Genomic DNA, 18,571 nt, shown 5'->3' on the forward strand with positions numbered 1-18,571 from the left:
CATCATTATTTGGGGTTCTTTCTTACAAAAACAATTTAAAAAAGAGTCTGTTCCCTGGTCTGCAATCAAAGACATCTTCACCCCAGCCCACTCTTACTTGTTTTGTTTTGGATTGTCGAGATTGTCGCAGAAATCACCTGAATCCATCAGCAGTGATAAGAAAACACATTTCTCACACCAGCTATAAACCATAAGTGTTTTTTACCAGGATGATAGGGTAACAACAACAGTTATTATGAGAGTGTGCTACTAAAGAAAATGCCAGGGGATTTCTCTGCTCTGATTTCATCCATAATATTGCCGCTGCTGATGTCTCCCGCACTGTTTGGTGGTGAAATGCAATAACAGTCAAAACAAGTTTGTACTCACACGAAATGAAGCCTGAGGCTGGTGTTTATTAGTGTTTGTCATTCTGCCTGTCTGTCATTGCCACCTGCCTCTTCTGTGACTCTGTCCCTCACCCTTTTCTTGTCTTTCTCATTTCCCCTCTCCCTCCTCTTTCATCACTCCGTCTCCTTTTAACCATACTTTGCTTTCCTCTCTTCAATCTCGTTCTCGCTAAATCTGCTGTCCTGCTCTCAGGGAGTGAACTGGGAACCGTGGAAGGGCCACCTGGTGTCCCTCGACTTCACCGAGATGAAGATCCGTCCTGTGGGTGCCTTGTCCAGCAGGAAGAGGCGATCGCTGATGGCCAGAGAGAAGAGCAGAACCACAAACCTCCAAAAGAAATAATGGAGCACCTCCCACTTAGAGCACAACAGTCGTCATAAGTCCCATTAACCTGCCATCACGCTAGATTTTGGTGTTTCTGTACATATGTATATGTCCCCACTGGTCTACATGCCTCTGTGTCTCAACTATTGGACAGTATGTACACTTCTTTGGGCAAGGAGAGAAATACTCATAAGCAATAGTAACTTATTATCTGTACTGTATACAATGAAATTCATCAGAAATTCCTTGGTTTAGTGTGATTGTGGGAAAGTGGTGAATAGAAAATTGCCTTGGAGTGGTTTTGAATTGAACATTAACAAGTTTAGTCTTATCAGTTATAATGCAAATGTTTTTTTGTTTTTTTTTAATTCCTGTTTCACTGATTCTGGTAGTAACCTCAATTATTAATTCAGGAAACCGTAGATTTAAGTTAAATTGGAAACCTGCATTCATTTTAACTTTCTTTTTTAAACCTCAGGGCAGCAGCCCAGGTCATTTGTATTATATTTGTTTATTTTATGTCCTATGAAGAATTTGAGTAGCAGCTTTTCTTGTGTATAGTAGTATTGTCATAACAACATCAATGTGAAAATGGCTTGTGTGTTTTGTTTTAAGATCAGTTAGTGTGAGTTTATTGACTATGAAGTTATCTGGCTGTGTCTCATTCAGCTGTCACTGTGGCAAACACGGTCACATCAAATTAGTGTGTGTCAGACAAGCCAGAGCATAACAATGGATGGCCATACTGCTCCTGCTTTACATTCATATTATAGGGACAGAGCATATCAATCAATGTGATGTGCCTACATCAAACGTCAACAAGGATGATGTTTACCCCATCTCCAGGGATCTAATGACCAAACTCTTGTTTTCAATATGGAAAGCTGAAAAAGGTTATTAATACTGCTTTGACTTTGACTTTAATTACGTTTTTCTACACTTTTATTACGAACTGCTGGTTTATGAGACAAGTATGGAGTACATCAATCAACATTTCTGCTGATCTGCCAGAATTGATTGGCCCTGCTCCTCATAAATTTTGTGTTCACTAAAATGTCTATTTAAACCTTCATAGCCCATAAGGTTTTATTCCAACAAATCCTCAATCAGGAGTTTCAGTCAGAAATGAGGACTGTCACTAAGTAATTTAAAAACCTGTATATGAGACTTTAGTTTTACTAATTGTATTGTCCGACTAACATTATAGGTGGTCATTCATATTCGTGCCACACATTTCACACAATAAGAAAATAAAGGTTTTGTTATATGAAGACATTGTCATTTTTGGGCCTTAAGGGATACAGGATAAACAAAATAATGTATAAGCAAATATCTTTTTGCAGAGGTGGAAGTTAAACGTTTACCATGGGAATGTCCGGAGGAGGGGGGGGTTATATATGAACTACTACTGTGGTGCTATATTACTGTATCACCACATTGATCCATCTTGAGATAACACAAGACTAAGCATCTACAGACATGCTAGCAGGTCTGTGAGGCTGCACTATAGGCAATCTGAGCTAAAGGCTAACATCCTTTTATTATGAGAGCTCTCTTAAAGAATAGAATCACGTTTCCTTCCTTATGCAATTTTAACATAACTGTAGACTGTTGAAAGCCTCATATTAGCTTCCGTTGTACTTGAACTGAATTTTGTCCCCAATCATTTTCATTGAAACTGCTTTAAGAAGGGATCTCTTCACAGCCAGTCAGGGCAGGAGAAGCAATTACAGCACCCAGTAACCCTTTTGATGTACTTTACATATAAGTCCATCTTTTAATACATCCATGGCTCACAATGACAATTATAATATGCTGATTGCAGGCAATGTTTACTATGTTTATCATCTTTAGTGTTAGCATCAGCTAAAGCCAATGGATGTCATTAGTTTGCAAGTATTTAATATTATTTGGACTAATTGAAATTTGGACCTGATGATGGCACTAGATAAAAAGATAAGGGATCCTCAAAGTTATTCAAGTTATTGTGGGAAGAAACCTGTACCAAATTGCATTGCAATCCATCCAATAGTTACCAAATTCATTAGGATTCATTCTCTGGGGACCATGATGACATTTGCATCTGTGTTTGTCCAACTATTACAGTTTTGACACCAGTGGTGGACTAACAGACTATGCATATCTAAAGTTCAATGATCTACATGTCAAAGTCTCCTCATAAATCTCAGTTGCATTACTAATTTGACAAAATCATCAGTTTATTAGCTTTTTGTCTGATATTTCAACAACATCCCAGTATCTATCAGCAGTTTGCTCAGTTTGAGTTCACATTAATAATCTCTTATGAAACTTGGATGACACCTTACAATAAAACTGCTCAGTGGGTGCTGACACTCTTTAGTTGATTTTCACTATCTAGAACTGCAGTGTTCCCACCGTGCAACACTTTCATCATACTGAATTGAGCAACTGTACTTGCAGAATTCTGTATCTCATAATCTGTAGATGAGCTCACTGGCTGTCTGGACGGGGACCATTTTTACACAGCTGCTAAAAGTGTATGAAAAGCATGTAAAAAGCAAATTACACAATTTATAACATAAAATAAGTTACAAATATAAGTTATCTATTCAAACACTGCACCACTTCTGAAATTGCCTTCCTTTCTCACATTCTTTTTTTTTTGTGTGTGTTTATTCATCAATATCAAGTGAGAGTGTGAGGAGGTTGCATGCCTAAAATTTGGCAGCAAATATTTTTCTTTTTCAACTTTGACATGAAATGTTTCACAAAGCTCATTAATGCAAAGGGCATTTTTTAGCCACAGTGATGGCAAATTACTTTAAGGAGATTGGTTCCTGCCATTGCTCTGCAAGGCAAGTGGTTTGCTTAGTACCAGCATAAACAGAGAGGGCACAAAGAGCCCTCTTAGTGTCTGTAAGTCTCCTCTACATACAGGACAGTACAGTATAAGCTTGCAGACTTACACATCTGTCTGCCAGTGTCACTTTGGTGGACACCTAGCCTTGGGTTCAGGGTGATGTGGTGTTTCCATGAGAGAACTTGGTAATGTTGTAACAAGGGAGTGTTTGTTTTAAGGGGTGAAGTGTAAGCTGTTCATGGAAAGAGAGAAGTACAGACCAGACAGAAGAGAAGAGACTTTAGAATTAACTTCTGTTTGTTAAAGCTATAGTGCTTAGTTTCTTCCACCCCCATGAGGAATTCTAAGATATGACAACAAAACTGTCAGCACGTGCACATGATACAAGCCTTCCGTGATCGGGCACAGCCCCACCTCCTCCACGCAGTTGCTAGTAGTCAAGGAGGACATGGAGGATTAAAAAAACATGATGGAAATTATCTTCACTCGAGTTTCTACGCGAGAAAGTCCCCAGATGCCACAATCTTCTGAACATAGCCATACTGAGAAATACTTAGAGATTTGTGTGGAGCTGATAGCCTTAATTAGCTTTGTAGCAACTCATTTGGCGATGGCTTGAATGTAACAGACATTCATTAATATCAAGAAGTTACACGCTAAAGCTTCAAAATTGTCACTCAAACAAACAGATACCACTGACTTACCTCAAGATCATGGTGCAAAGTCTTGCATTATAGACAAGGTCAGGTGTGAGTTTACTTGCCCAGACACACAGAGCCGACGGCCAAACGTCAGCAGAAAAGGCAGTTGGGCTGATCAGTCTCCCCAAATTGGTCAAAAAAGTGCCTCGGAACAGACCAAAGCGACGAGACGTAATATGTCTCCATAAAAGCAGGCGGCGCTAATCTGTATTGTCGCCCAAAAGTGAAAACCAGCAGCTGATTGGACGAACGCGTCACGTGGGTCTGGTTTCTCCATAAATTCAAAGCCAGACTGTCATGGCAGCTTGTTCAGAATACGATCTCATATTGTAGTAAAATAGTTCACCAAAACGTGTTTCTGAAAACATTTTAAGCGAGAAATAGGCCATGCAGTTGCTGAATCTGTCTTCATTTCAGATCAACATAGGTCAGTTTAAAAGATTTTCGTCAGATTTTGAGAGACGTTAGCACTCTACCAATCAGATGGGTCATTTGAGTCCGACTGCCGGCAGTGCCCGCCCCATCTATTATACATGTCAAATCGGCCAAAATGAAGGCCGACGGCCCCTCGGACGGACGACGGCACGGAACGCACCGAACAGACTCGAGGCTCTGTGTGTCTGGGCCTTTAAACAAAGTTTCTCAACCAGATCCATGCGCCCCTAGTGGCCCTTGTCGGCATTGCAGGGGAGCTTTTTGAAATAAATAGGCCTACCGTATGTTTATGGATTTGTCTTGATTTTTTTTGTTTGATTGATTGATTGGCCACATGAGGGCAGAGCTCCAGAGAGTTATAGGCCAAATCAAAGATCTTCTAAACCATCTGTGGCCGAATGTAAATGTTTACGTTCGCTGAACATGTTCATTATACATCCATGGACAAGTGTTAGGGGCATATGGCTTGTGGGCATGGATGGGTGTCGGGGGTTGCAGTCGCACCTAGGCTGGGGCTTGCAGTTAATGAACAGTACTATCAATGCATAACAATGCAATCAAATTAAGGATGGTGTCATGGGTTAAGATTAGCAATGTTGCATCTACTTTAATTAATCACTGGTTTAATGCAAGGGGGTAAGCCTGTTTCCACAATGCATAGCTCTTATGGCGCCATCTGAAGCGTTTAAAGACTTTATTTGTCCATTGTTTATTTCTAAAGAAACACGACAATGTATAAAAGGCTCCATTACCTTGTACCTCACGTTATGGCTCCGTAGCAGGCGTTTTTGTAAAAATAGGCTAACGATTGTGTCATAACCACGCGACTTACTGTCGCACGGTAGAGAAATTACCGTACAGTACAGGAGAAGCTTGCAGGCAGTTTCGTCTCACATTAGCTGTTTAAGTGTAATTACTAATGTTAACTAGCATTTTAGTTAGCAATAATTAGCCTGTGCCTATGTTATCTCCTTACATATACCTACGCTCTCCGTCTCTGCAAGATTGGGAATGATTGAGATTTCTCTTGGCACAGCTACCAGAAGACTTACAACTTTAAGACAGGTTGCTCACGTCACATCTACGTCTTAAAGCTCAGTTGGAGCAGTAACGTCCAGAGCAACGGGATCTGTTGGTCCATTTCTTTTACTGTCTATGGTTCAATGCACCACCCAGCTGAGTGACCCAAATCAAACCCATGCAACCACTATGTTGCATAGCATCATAGCGTTTTGTGTGTGTATGTGTGTGTGTGTGTGTGTGTGTGTGTGTGTGTGTGCTACTCACAGTTTCTCCTTTGCCTAAATGGAATTGTGATTGTGGACTATAGGCCTATTGTTGATTTATTGTACATCTCTGTCTCTGCCTTGGTGATGTTTTATTCTGCTATATATATGTTTCAATGTCAGGTTATCGAATCTATGTGGCTTAATAATGCTTGTCGCACCCGCCGTGGTGTCCTTACACGTTTTATTTATTGTTGCATTTTTGTTTAACTGTTTGGCTTTTGTCCTCTCTTATGGTTAATTCTGAGAGTCTATACAGAGGAAGTTGGTTGTGTATTTATAATTGATCATCAGCTGTAAAGTGCTGTCTATAGAAGAGAATTTACTGTTGGTGTTTGGACATGAGGGCTCTGTGGTGTGATGCTGTTCCATTTGTGTATAAGTTGACATTAATGCAATTTATTGTGTAGCTTATGGGTGTTCTTTAATTTAACAGTATTATCATATATCAGTATTCAGCATTCCCTCCCCCTCTTCTTTAGTTAGTTCTCCTTTCATGCCTTGCAAGTAGCACATCTTCAAGCAGCCTATGCAGTAGCAAAGCAACTCAAAGTGTTAAAAATGCAGTCAACACATTGATTGTTGTTTACAATTTATCACACCTGGGCTAAGCACGTCAGGCCAGGGAGGAGGATACACTTCCTATCGAATGTGAGATGCCATACTCTTTTTTTTCACGTCACAGTGAAAAGATGACAAGTTGTGAAAGAATATTTTCCCACCCCAGGCCTTAAAGAATTAAAGAAACGCACATTTACATGCTGAGATGTAAGTTATGCTAATACTTTGACAAATATCTCACGCAGGTTAAGAATCAGGATCCGTGAGACAAAACCATTTCCCAAAGTACATGTCTGAGCCTTGAAATTATCAAAGATGAATTGCTCCCCAAGCCAAACTGATTACTTGCATCAAATATTGCTCTGCTACGGCCATCAAAGCGATGATGAAAATGACATGTTCATGAAGATCACTAGAGGCACAAGTGCTTATTAATTGCATTGCCTCTGCAGCTTTCAGTTTTGTTTATTAAAACAATTTGTACCATAAGAAACCTTCCTCTGCCTCTTTCATATACTCATTTTCCATAATTCACTGCAGTAAACGTGGATGTTAGTGCAGTAGAATTGCTGTATTTGAAGGCCCCACAAACAATTGCGTCTCTTTGTTGTTTTTTTCGCTCACATTTCATTGTCAGTCACAGTCCCTGTGGTCTGAATAAGCACAGTGTCTTACCATTCTGCAAAAATGACTCCTATTTGCATTGGCTGTATAAATTGCATTTTTGTGAGCATGTTGTCTGAGTCTTGGCAGCCACGTTGGATGAAGACGCCTGTGCAATAGTATATGGATGATATATTCATACACAAAGATAATGACTTTATGTCAGAAACAGAAAGATGAAATTTTACAACTAAAAAAATACTTTATTTCTCTCCCTTTCATCTTCCACATTGTGCTGTTCTTTATCATTGTTTATCTATATGTCAGGATAAATTATGCATGCAGAACAAAGTCCAGCCAGGCATATAATTAAAAAAAAAGAATCACCTCAGCATTTTTTCAACTGTGGAACAACAGAAAACATGCCTAAATATACAATGTCATGCATAATTGGATGGGATCAAACAAGGACGGCACATTTGCTGTTCAAACAGATGACAAATCCTCCCACCTCCATTCCCTCTGATCACAGCAAACTGATAAAGGGAAAAAGCAAAATATGTTTAGTTTTTTTCATATTCTCTACCCTTTGACCCCTGCTGCGGATTTACATACTTCCTCTAGAAAATATATAATAATCTGTTCAAAGTGAGAGAAATCAAAACATAGCGAGGCTCAACATGTCGAATACTGCTAAACAGGTGTTAAGAGAAAAGTGTGGATGGTGTCAACGTGTTAACAGAAAACAAAGTGATCTTTTTAATGCAACCAGCACTTTAGCAGGATACACATTAATATCACAGGGCTGTATGATGGATTGGAAAACTAATGATGAGTGTCAGTAACTCATGGTCAGCTGGTAAATGATTGCAGCAGGGAGGCAACTGAGATTAAATGAATTAAAAAAATACAAGCATTCATGTATGAATATTAGTTGAATGTATTTAGTAAAAACAGAAAATCACATAATCCCTGTAATAATGGAAAATTTCGTTTTTTTTCTCGATTTTCTATGGACTAAACCAGTGGTTCTCAACCTGGGGGTCGCGAGATAATTTCTGGGGGGGAGAAACAAATGTAATACCATATTCTAGTCTAGGGAATTATTTTTTATTTTTTTTACATTACTGTGTTAGCTTGGTACATTTCATGTAGAGCTTCACTTGTAAATCAGGAGGTCCTGGAACACAGAAAATAAGGGCGGGTCAGGGAGAGAGAAAAAGTCACAAACGCATAAAAAATCGACAGATCCTGAAGCAGATTGGACAAGGCTAGGTGCTAGCTGCTAAAACTAAACTGTCGTTAAACCAAAGCATTATTTGTTTACATGTATTTATCAGAGCATTCACAAAAATCACTCAAAATCAGCAGGGAGGAGGCGTGTAGAAACAGCTGTTTACACCGGATTGCAGCGCTCTTTCTCTCATTGGGGGGGGGTGAGGGGGTCGTAAACATGACTTGAGAACCACTGGACTAAACAAACAAGATGTTACATGGTAATTAAGCTATTAATTATTATTTTGCTTTGGACAGAGCCAGACAGCTGTTTCTCCCCGTTTCCAGTCTTTGTGCTAAACAAAGCTAACCAGTTATATTTATCATACAGACTATGGCGGAGCAATATGTACAAAATCAAATATCATAAGATTTTTGACCAAATACCAATATCAATATTGCGACGATATTGTTGGGTTGACTATTGGTGCTTTCACAAAATATTTACCCAATGAGATTTATGATAAATAATCATCAGTATTATGTGGATACAATGACAAATAATAGAACAGCTAGAACAGTTACTGTCACTTTACTGTAATGCAGCCTTTAAAACCAGGGGAAAAAAACACTTTTGTCATATTCCGATATCCAAAATCCAAGACTATATCTAGTCTCATATCACAATATCGATATAGTATTGATATATTCCCCACCACTAATACAGACATGAGAGTGGTATTAAGCTTCTTATGTGACTCTCGCCAAGAAAGCAAAGAAGAGTATTTCCTAATCTTTCATACTCCTTATTTTTTTTATCATTATTGTTATGCTGTTAAGAAAGCCTGTCACTGTTGGTAATGATGAATAGAAACTCTGTTAACTGACTGCAAATTTCTCTCTGGCACATACAAACCACATTGACATGTTCAGCCAACACCTGAACATGTTGATGATGTCATTTCTTGGCAAACCTTTCAGTGTGGGTGATTCCACTTATTAGTGATACACTACATACTGTAGGCTTTTATTTTGCAGGGGAAGCTTTTTCAAAATTAAGCTCAGCAAGTACAGTTTCTCTCTCTGAACATGACGCAGAAGAGACAGACATTAATTTCCACATGGGACTGTGTCTGTCTTAGCAGTAATGAAATGTGTTGCAAGCCTGTTTTCCCAGCAGCACTTGAGCAACAAAATCAACTTAGTGCCAGTGTAAGCTGCCTGAATGCCTGAACGTCAAGAGGCTTTGAGATGTCACGCACTTAAACACAAAATATGAGCCTTCAGACACAATAATCACAATGATCCACTTGAAGCCCAAATCTTTGATTATTTCAAGGTTTCTCTTTGAATATTTTGAAAATGTTTAGTTGAATAAGTTCCAAATTTTTTGGACCACATAACTAACTTTGATTTAGAGATAAAATTATCATTGTGTTTTTTTCTCAAATTAACATAATTACTGTAAACATTATTGATATAAAAAAACCTGGACCCGTATTAATCAAACTTCTAAGAATTTGCTCAAAAGCTCTCTAGAGACAAGTTAACTCAAGAACTCAAAGACAAGGATCTGTCAAATTGCTTATTCTTTGTTTAAAAAGATCTTTACATTTTACTCAGTGATATGATATATTTAACATCCTTAATATCTCTATTAACAATAAACATGTGAAATGAACAACTCAACAACAATCCTATGATGTATAGGGGTGAAATAATAGGAAATGTACATCAGACAATATAGGATCACGCTGACACGCACACACACACACACACACACACACACACACAATGTTAAGAGCATTTAAGTTGTAAGAAATCTGATAAATAGCTTTTACTCTTAAGTTTATTAAAAGTAAAGTAAAAGTGACAATTATTTTACTTAAATCTAAAACTTTAATAAATACAGGCCCAGAAAACATGACTGACTTCCATATGGTTGCTGTCTAGTGGTAATCAGTGCATTAACAGTTATGTCAATCAATGTGGGAAGGATAACATATTCCAAGTTTTTTTATTTTTTACTTTTTTGGTTTTCCTTCCATTTAGATTATGAATTGTGCCTTTAAAGGAACACGGCGACTTATTGGGACTTTAGTTTATTCACCGTATCCCCCAGAGTTAGATAAGTCCATACATACCCTTCATTAGCGCAACACCTGAAAAGCACGGTTGTTACTCTCTGCTACTCACCACGGGGCATCTCAAGTGCTGCGAGCAAATCACTCCGCCCAAGTAGCAGTGCTTCGCCTTCTGAGAATATAGTTCCCAGTTTGTATACGGTTAGAAGATGTCTGTGTCTCATGTGACCTTGTTATTTGTACACGATGTGACTATACAAATCACAACATGTAAATAGGAAATAGTTGGCATTATTTTGTCACTTATTGGGAGCAGTAGGCTAGATGGAGCGAGTTACCTCCAGGATCTGTGCTAACCTAGGATAGCGGTGGGGGCGTCAGACAGAGTTACAACACGCACGGAGATGAGAAGGGTATGTATGGACTTATCTAACTCTGGGGGATACGGTGAATAAACTAAAGTCCCAATAAGTCGGCGTGTTCCTTTAAGGCACACTTGACCTGAATAGGCCTACTGCAACACTCAAAAACCAAAACTAGTCCTGTGGCCTAGACTGTATTATATTAAGCAAATAAAGTAAGGAAAGAGGAAAGAAATCAAACTTATAGTTTTCTTTTAAATGTTTTGGACGACAGTGGCTTTTTTTAGAAAGTGAGAGTGAATCATGAGTCTAGATTGCAGCCTGAATGTAAACAATGTGCAGTTTTACAGCCATCAGAACACTGGGCAGACCTTACACTGGCTCTTTCTCCCAAATACAGACGCAATGAATTTCACATGGGTGCTCTAACACACACACACACACACACACACACACACACACACACACACACACACACACACACACTCTCTCTCTCTCTCTCTCTCTCTCTCTCTCTCTCTCTCTCTCTCTCTCTCTCTCTCTCTCTTTCTCTTTTTTTCTCTCTAACTCACTCATATAAACAAACACATTTCAGTTATGTATATATGCCTCTGCATATGCTTCCTTTATGTACCACTCACTAAAAAGCTCATACAAAATGTTGTAAACATTCTCCACACATAACATCATATGGATACAAAATGACAAGTACACTGACTGTTTATATGTTTCAACCATATCTGTGCCCATTACAATGTGTCGTCCCATTGGTTTGAACCATAGACTGTATATAAAAATGGTCCCTGCATCTCCACTTCCTCCCACTGTACGGAAGTGCCTTCTTATTATTTTGGAGCCAGAATCTGCGCACTAGTTATCCGGCGGTGGAGCCACGGTATCAAAATCCCGCCCATACTGCAGCCAGCCACCAGGGGACGATCAAGATGTTTTGGCTTCACTTATACAGTCTATGCATCAACCCCTGGAATGTCTTTTGAGTCCAAGCTGGTTTGAGTTGTACACTCTTGAGACACTCCATCAGCTCCACTGCACCAACTGACCCAGGATCAGAAAAAAAGAAAAATAATTTCCTACTCCATGGCCAGGGCGACCCTGTCAGGTGTCAACGGCCCCGTCTTGACAGAGATCCACAAGTCTTCAGTGGAATTCTTTTTCTTCTTTGTTTCTGACCTTGCGGTTGCCATGGCATCTTTGCCACAGCAGCAACAGCAGCTGTTGGCATGGCGACAGCAGCAGCAGTGGCAGCACACCACCAAAGTGGTGAGGAGGACAAGCAGGGGAAGAGTTAGGAGGACCACCAGGCAGACTGTGTTGTACACCCCCTGGTTGTGTTTTTCTGTAGCAAAACTCCAAAGTTGGTTGAAAAAATCCTGGATGCTGTCTGTTCTTCCATCCATGGCGTTCGGATACGGAGCTGTGAATCCTTTCAGTTGAGTCTGTCTGGCAGTTGTAACGTTTTAATAAATCCTTTAGAGGGTTGTGAAGTTTGCAAGTCGGTAAATGTGCCTGTTAGGCAGCTGCAGACACCCAGCTAATTAAGATATGGTGTTCATTTAAGTAATTTTACGGAATCTGGTTCCAGCTTTAAAGTTGTATGTTATGAAGTTTTACTTTTACGAAAACCTCAAACATCCACCAAGCCAACAGCTGTCACACGTCAGATAATTTTAGTGACTTGACATTGAACTTTCATGTGCTTCTGTTTTCTCCTTCTAAAGATCAGAGTTTACGGCACTATCTGATGAGGCATGTGTATGCGCTCAGGCTTGTGTTGTTTATGTTAAATGGAAACACTGGAAGCATGGAGGCTGACTTCATGCACGCCTCCTTCCTTGAAATGCCCTGTGAGGTGGTTACAAAGCCAGAGCGTTCTTTGAACAAATCCAAAAGACCAAAAGCTCATTTGTTTATAACAAGGTTTTCTTTGAAATTGCCCAGTTGTGATGATCTTGATGCAAGATGAAAAAGCCCAAATCTGCACTTTAGCCAAGTTTGTTTATGCTGCTTAGCATTCCTCTAACTGTTTTCTTTCTGGTTGTCTACTTCACTCTTCACTTGTCCTCTTGCCCTTTGGCTTTCAGTATGATTTTGTAGAGACGTAGTTCAATTTGGGTGTGTCTGTGGAACAAAAGAAAGAGAAAGTGAACATTGGTTTCCAGCAGACAGCTCTTCCTCCCTCCCTCTCTGCTTTCCCTGCCTCCAATCCATCTTTCTGTCTCTGTCTTTAACATCTCTACTCCTGCTCTCTCTCCCTCTTGTCAGTGTCAGCTTTAGATTTTCAGCTTTCCCCTCATTAATACTGCATAGGAGTCATTCAGGATTCAGGGCAGATCAGTCTAAGAGTCCCCCTGAGAAAGAAAGGGGCAGCGAGAGAAAGAAGAAGAAGAGGGGGAGAGGGAGATTGTGTCTGAGGGAAGGCCAGACCGAGATAGAGGTAACCAATCTTTCTAAAAGATGGAGAGTGTCAGAAAAAAAAGAGACACAGGGGAGAGGTAGGATGGGGAAAGACCTGCTGCAGGAGATTCATCTAAATATACCTGGCTAATGGCTCCCATTGGAGGAGATGCTGTAGATGGGGTCTGGCTTAAGTTTTCATAAATGTCTGATTGTAACATTTTCCTCTGGCCTCGGATGAAATCTCCTCCTAATAGCTCTCCAGGAGAAGAATACACGAGGCGAGGTGCTTCAGTGGGAGAAGTAGGTCTGCAAAAGAAAATTAAGTCGTATTGTTTCCTTTTTCTCTGAGACTGTTTGATTAAGTCTGAGTTCTTGAGGCGACGTCTTTATTTAAACGGTGTTAAACATCTGCAGTTTTTCAAATGATTTCAAACATCATTTGACTCAAGTATGTCCCCTAGATTCTCTGTAGTCACGGCTACAGCTTCTTTGTATTCTAGATGCAGGAGGGAGAAAAGATTTTCATCTCACATTTGGCTGCTTCTTAGGCAGAGAGATGGGAGAGAGAGAAAAAGATGCACCTGCAAGTGGAGAGCAAATAGATTTGGTGTGGCTGTCGGTGTGCGTTGCGTCTCATGTGTGAAATTGGTTTGCCCGCAGACAGCCTGCTAACTTCCCATCCTGTTCATTTGCTCAACAGGAAGCTGAACGCTTAAAGCTAAGAAGGCAAGAGTCATTTGAAATGTCAAAGTGAGAGTTGAGAAATAGCTGTCTCACTGATCTAAAATAAATAACCACATTTGACACTGTGCTTTCTCTTTGCCTATTTTATATTAAAGTTAAAAACAAGGGCACATACACAGCTGTGCATTTTAGGCCAAGCATCGCCGGGCCTCATAAACCATAGAAGTACATGTTTGTTCTTGGATTTCAGGTGCAAGCTACCATTGAATCTTTTTTAATCCTTACATGACTTTGGGTTCACAGCTACTCTTAGCTTGAAAGGCTCACAACTTGGAACCCCCCCCCCCCCCTAAATCTAAATATCGAGAAAAAAATACAAAAACATCAGATATGTGTGGACCATCATCTTTTTGAATGCACTTGAATTAACAGTAGTGGATGGAAACGGGCATTGATTAATTTTCTTTTGCAGATTTCCATTAAAATTTGCGCTAAATTTGGATAGAATCGTGACTATAAACTATAATGAAGACTGTGCACATTTTTGGGCGCCATAATGGCCCTATCACATTATCGTTGGTAATTTCCTTTGCTGTAGGTACATCTTGTTGTGATGAGCTTGGCTGAGCAGCAGCGCCTACGTGTATGCTCTGATCTCCCTCACATTAAGAAAACAATGTCAGCACGACAAGCCAGAGCCACTGAGCAATAAGTCTGTAGGAGAGAGACAAAGGCTGGGGGCAGCAAAGAGGTGTGATCTAGAGATGACTAACAATGCATCAATGGTTAAGTCATCAAATGAAATGGATAACTCACCAAGTGTTGTGATAATTTTAGTCTCTGGCCAGAAAGAATGATCACTGTGAGATATGTCTAAAACGTTTTCACACTCACCGGCAGAGAAAATGTGAAACAGGATGTTAGAGCATGTTATAATCTAATTTTATCTTTGCTATGTGCTCGCATACAAAGGCAAGAAAAATATGTTTTTTATTGTATTAAAATAAAATATGTTCCGGCTCAGGTGGTTTCAAACTATGTTCAAACCTTTCTTCAGGTAAGCACTTTGATTGCCAGCCAAGAGTCTCTTTCTCAGCAGGCCATTTGCAGTACTGTGAGAGTAAAAGAGGGTGTTTACCCTATGGCAGAACATTTTTAAAGTCAGTATAGCCATGTTATAATGCAAAAACATTGACTCTAAATACATTTAAATATTTCCTTGGTTCATATTATCTCATTGAGATGACATTCTAAGACTGACGGGGTACTTCACTTTCTCATGACATTGTGCTCTCCTGGAACTATCTATATACAGGAAAAGGCCACTCCTGGGGCACACAATGCCAGGAAGGGGCTGAGAAAAATGTTATGATTGCACTTAGTTAGCCCCTGCTGCTTTTTAAGGAACATGTGCGACCCAAAAGACAATGTTGTGACAGAAGGCAAGGCAGCAATCTTTAATGACTTGCCCCAGAGCACACGGTCAGAGCAGATCCCGCATCATCAGTCAACATTAATACACAACACTTTCACATTCAGTTTGACTTGAGTCAGCCACCAACAAAACTAAAGCCGTACTTGTCTGTTTGTTTTTTGCTGAAAATGTCTTGGCTCATAAGTGCAGCTGTTTTGCTTGAATAGCTACAGGCCTGCTGATAGTCTGGAGGAGTGCAGTTCTCCACAGTGAGCAAGTGCAAGTGCACAAGCCCATTACAGTTCAGACTTGTGTCAACTCGATCCTGACTGAGCATGAGGAGGAAACTTAAACCAACATCAGCAAATTTTTAAGCCAAACAAGAACCACTGAACGGAGCAACGGAAAGTTATTCTAAGTGATTGATGCAGCAAATTTAGAGATTATGACAAGTGAGAAACTTCTTCATTTTGTGAACTAAAATTTAAATCAAATGGTTTATTTTAAAAAGTCAAGAAAATAACTAGAAGAGTATGTTTTAGTGACACTCTGCAGCACTCACAGGCAGGAAGAAAGTTATCTCCATATCTTTGTAACTTGTCAAACATCCTGTCAAATCGAATCACTGTCAAAACAACACATTTTTAATAAGAGTCTGTCACAGTAGCAGCACCTTTTGCTTCTATTTTTTCAACTTGTTACACAACAATAAGCATCAATAGCCTATATGAACCACTCACAACAGTTTCAGAGTATTTCAAGTTACTGGCACTCAAGATCTCTTTACCTAGCTTACCTTACTGTGAAGTGGCAGGTCAGCTCACCCCGCCTGTTTAATCCAGTCGGCTGCTCAAACTTCTACTGTTTCTGGTTTGGCATCTGGCTTCTGCTCTGATCTGGTCCCCCTCACCCATACATCTTGACAAGTCTTCACTTTCTGTTCCTGTTTCCCTCTCTACCCTTGTTTCCCCTCCTCCTCCTCTCTCTGAGTGAGTGTGTGTTTTGGTCACAGCGTCACTGCACCCAGCCCACTTCTGTGTAAGAATGGGCCCTCTGTCTCTGCTTATGTGTTTCCTGCATGGAGAACTGGATTCTTGTGGTTGCTTTACCTCACTCACACAAGCACTGAATGATGTCAGAGAGCGAGGGAAATTTAGGTAAACTGAATATGAAATGAAATCATAAGAAGCCTTTATTAACTGTGTCTCAAAACAAACTCTTTGGCTAGGATATTAATAGAAAGGCTCCTCTAACAGTAGATGCACAGATTTGAAAACCCGGCTGCACCACCAGCCTAAGTTGCAGGCAAGGTTGCAGCATTTTACATAATAACACTAAATTACAGCAAACAACTACTCCACCCATCTCAGAGTCCCAAAATGGGGATGAAAAGGGGAAACGAAAGCTGTTAAAGTGTGTGTGTGTGTGTGTGTGTGTGTGTGTGTGTGTGTGTGTGTGTGTGTGTGTGTGTGTGTGTGTGTGTGTGTGTGTGTGTGTGTGTGTGTGTTGTGAGTACCACCAGGTGTGAGAGCCTAAGATGCAATTGAGGTATGGAAGAGTGAGGTAATGTGAACTGCACACACACACACTTGCCATGCCTGTGGCGATGTGGTCAGTGCCCTTTCAGTTCAGTCAAGCAAAAGAGGATTTTTATTCAAGTAAGAAAAAAAGTGTTCTACTGACATTAAGTAGCAGTCTATTTATTCTCCTCTTCTGAAAAGAGGACGTTTTTAGTGCACTGGCTTGAATACTGTACTCACAAACAACAGGATGTGTCCTTGTGAACATATAATAATTTAAAAAGTGGTATATGTGGGCACTTATAGACAGGTCACGTAACCACTATTCATTTCCTTTTGTAAAATCCTTCTCTGATGTTTCTTTTAAACCTATTTTGTGCCACCACCACATGATACTGTGTTAAGCGGTCGTGGTCATTCATATTTCTAGGAGGTCAGGCTTTTTCTTTTACAGAGTCGTCCTCCAAATTCAACTATTCAAAAATGTAGTTAGGTTTTTTTTTTCATAATAATGAAATGTGATGCCAGTTACATGAAAATTGATGAGACAAGCCTTGCCATGTCTGCAGGTGTATCTGTGCCATCTTACACCCGCCTACACACACACACACACACACACACACACACACACACACACACACACACACACACACACACACACACACACACACACACACACACACAGACAGACTGGCAGGGCGCATAGTGCTACACGGTGAAGCTATATCACAGCTGCTGTTGAGGCACTACAATGTCCAGTCACCTCGAGCAAGTGTTGATTAATGACCTCAGTGTTGCAGCACTTTCCTTGATGGAAATCCTTCTTTACAGTAGTTTATATGAAAATGATTTCACTATATATTTCACCTGCTGCTTTTGATTGCTTCTGCAAACATACCTGCATGAGTTTCAACTATGAGAAGACGTGAGGAATGATCTGAAAAAGCTGTCGGATTTTATGCAACAATGTGCCTTTTCAGGTCTGACTTTATTTTGTTCGTACATTATAAGGACCCTATTATACCTTCCCTTTCCTCTAAGTATGCCTTGTGTTCAAATTACACTGCAGTGACCCTTGTGTGCGTCTCATTTCCTCCATGGAAACCTTACTCAATACATACTTAGTTGTACTGTAATGGGCGTAGCTCAGCCTCCCATCTGGTTTATAAGAACCTTATTCTCAGTTGAGCTCACCTATGAAGGAAAGCTCAAACAATATATCCCTTTATCCAGCTTGGTGTGTAGCTGAACAAATTGCATGAAAGATCAGTGAACTCACAGTGGATCACTGATACAATCATGACAGCAAAAAAAGTGACTGTGACATTACCAGTAGCATTAAAGAAAGCCTCATGGAATTACTGAACTGTGCAAAAGGGCATTACAAATCGCTACGACCTACTGGTTCTGCCAACACACACTGAAATATGAGTGGGTATGATTCTAACACAGTGTACTCTGTGACTTCTTGAATGTGAGCGCTAATGAAAAGTGACTAAAGGGTTGCTGTAGTGGAATCTGACAAGTGTCCAAAAATAGTCTGCTAATAAAACCAGTCCCCCCCCCCAGAGGCAACCCTTAGCTGTGATTCAGTCCTGTGAAATGTTTGGGCCCAGTGCCGTGAAAACAGGCAGAGAGCAAGACGGGCGAAGACTTGATTAGTCTATATAAGGAATTGCCTCTTGCCTCAAGAAACGCCAACAAGAGCTATTGGTTGGCATGTAAACTTAAA

At 40.1% G+C, this 18,571-nt stretch overlaps 2 protein-coding genes across 4 annotated transcripts in view; one reads left to right on the plus strand and one right to left on the minus strand.

The window, feature by feature from the left end:
- Window positions 1-1,985, plus strand: part of tnn (tenascin N) — a 42,009-nt gene extending 40,024 nt beyond the window's left edge. For both annotated transcript variants that reach the window (XM_078263778.1, XM_078263779.1), the window contains one exon: window positions 583-1,985. In XM_078263778.1, coding sequence (XP_078119904.1) covers window positions 583-732 — 150 coding nt within the window. In that variant the 3' untranslated portion in view covers window positions 733-1,985. The remainder of the gene's footprint in view (window positions 1-582) is intronic.
- Window positions 1,986-9,928: 7,943 nt separating this feature from the next.
- Window positions 9,929-16,292, minus strand: kiaa0040 (KIAA0040 ortholog). 2 transcript variants are annotated; one of them, XM_078263782.1, is made up of 3 exons: window positions 16,116-16,292; window positions 13,362-13,527; window positions 9,929-12,942 (listed from the first exon to the last, which is right to left on the minus strand). In XM_078263782.1, exon 3 carries the CDS (start codon window positions 12,219-12,221, stop codon window positions 11,895-11,897), a length of 327 nt encoding a protein of 108 aa, XP_078119908.1. In that variant the 5' UTR covers window positions 12,222-12,942; window positions 13,362-13,527; window positions 16,116-16,292; the 3' UTR covers window positions 9,929-11,894. The 2 variants fall into 2 exon arrangements, with proteins under 2 accessions (XP_078119908.1, XP_078119907.1); XM_078263781.1 differs by lacking the exon at window positions 13,362-13,527 and having other exon boundaries at window positions 16,116-16,290.
- Between the last annotated feature and the right edge of the window lie 2,279 nt (window positions 16,293-18,571).

Source organism: Sander vitreus, chromosome 12 (genome assembly GCF_031162955.1).
Source record: "Sander vitreus isolate 19-12246 chromosome 12, sanVit1, whole genome shotgun sequence".
In the NCBI taxonomy this organism is placed as follows: domain Eukaryota; kingdom Metazoa; phylum Chordata; class Actinopteri; order Perciformes; family Percidae; genus Sander; species Sander vitreus.

Coding starts and splice junctions, on each gene's coding strand:
- kiaa0040 (XM_078263782.1), bottom strand. CDS start 12,221: ATGGATGGAAGAACAGACAGCATCCAGGATTTTTTCAACCAACTTTGG.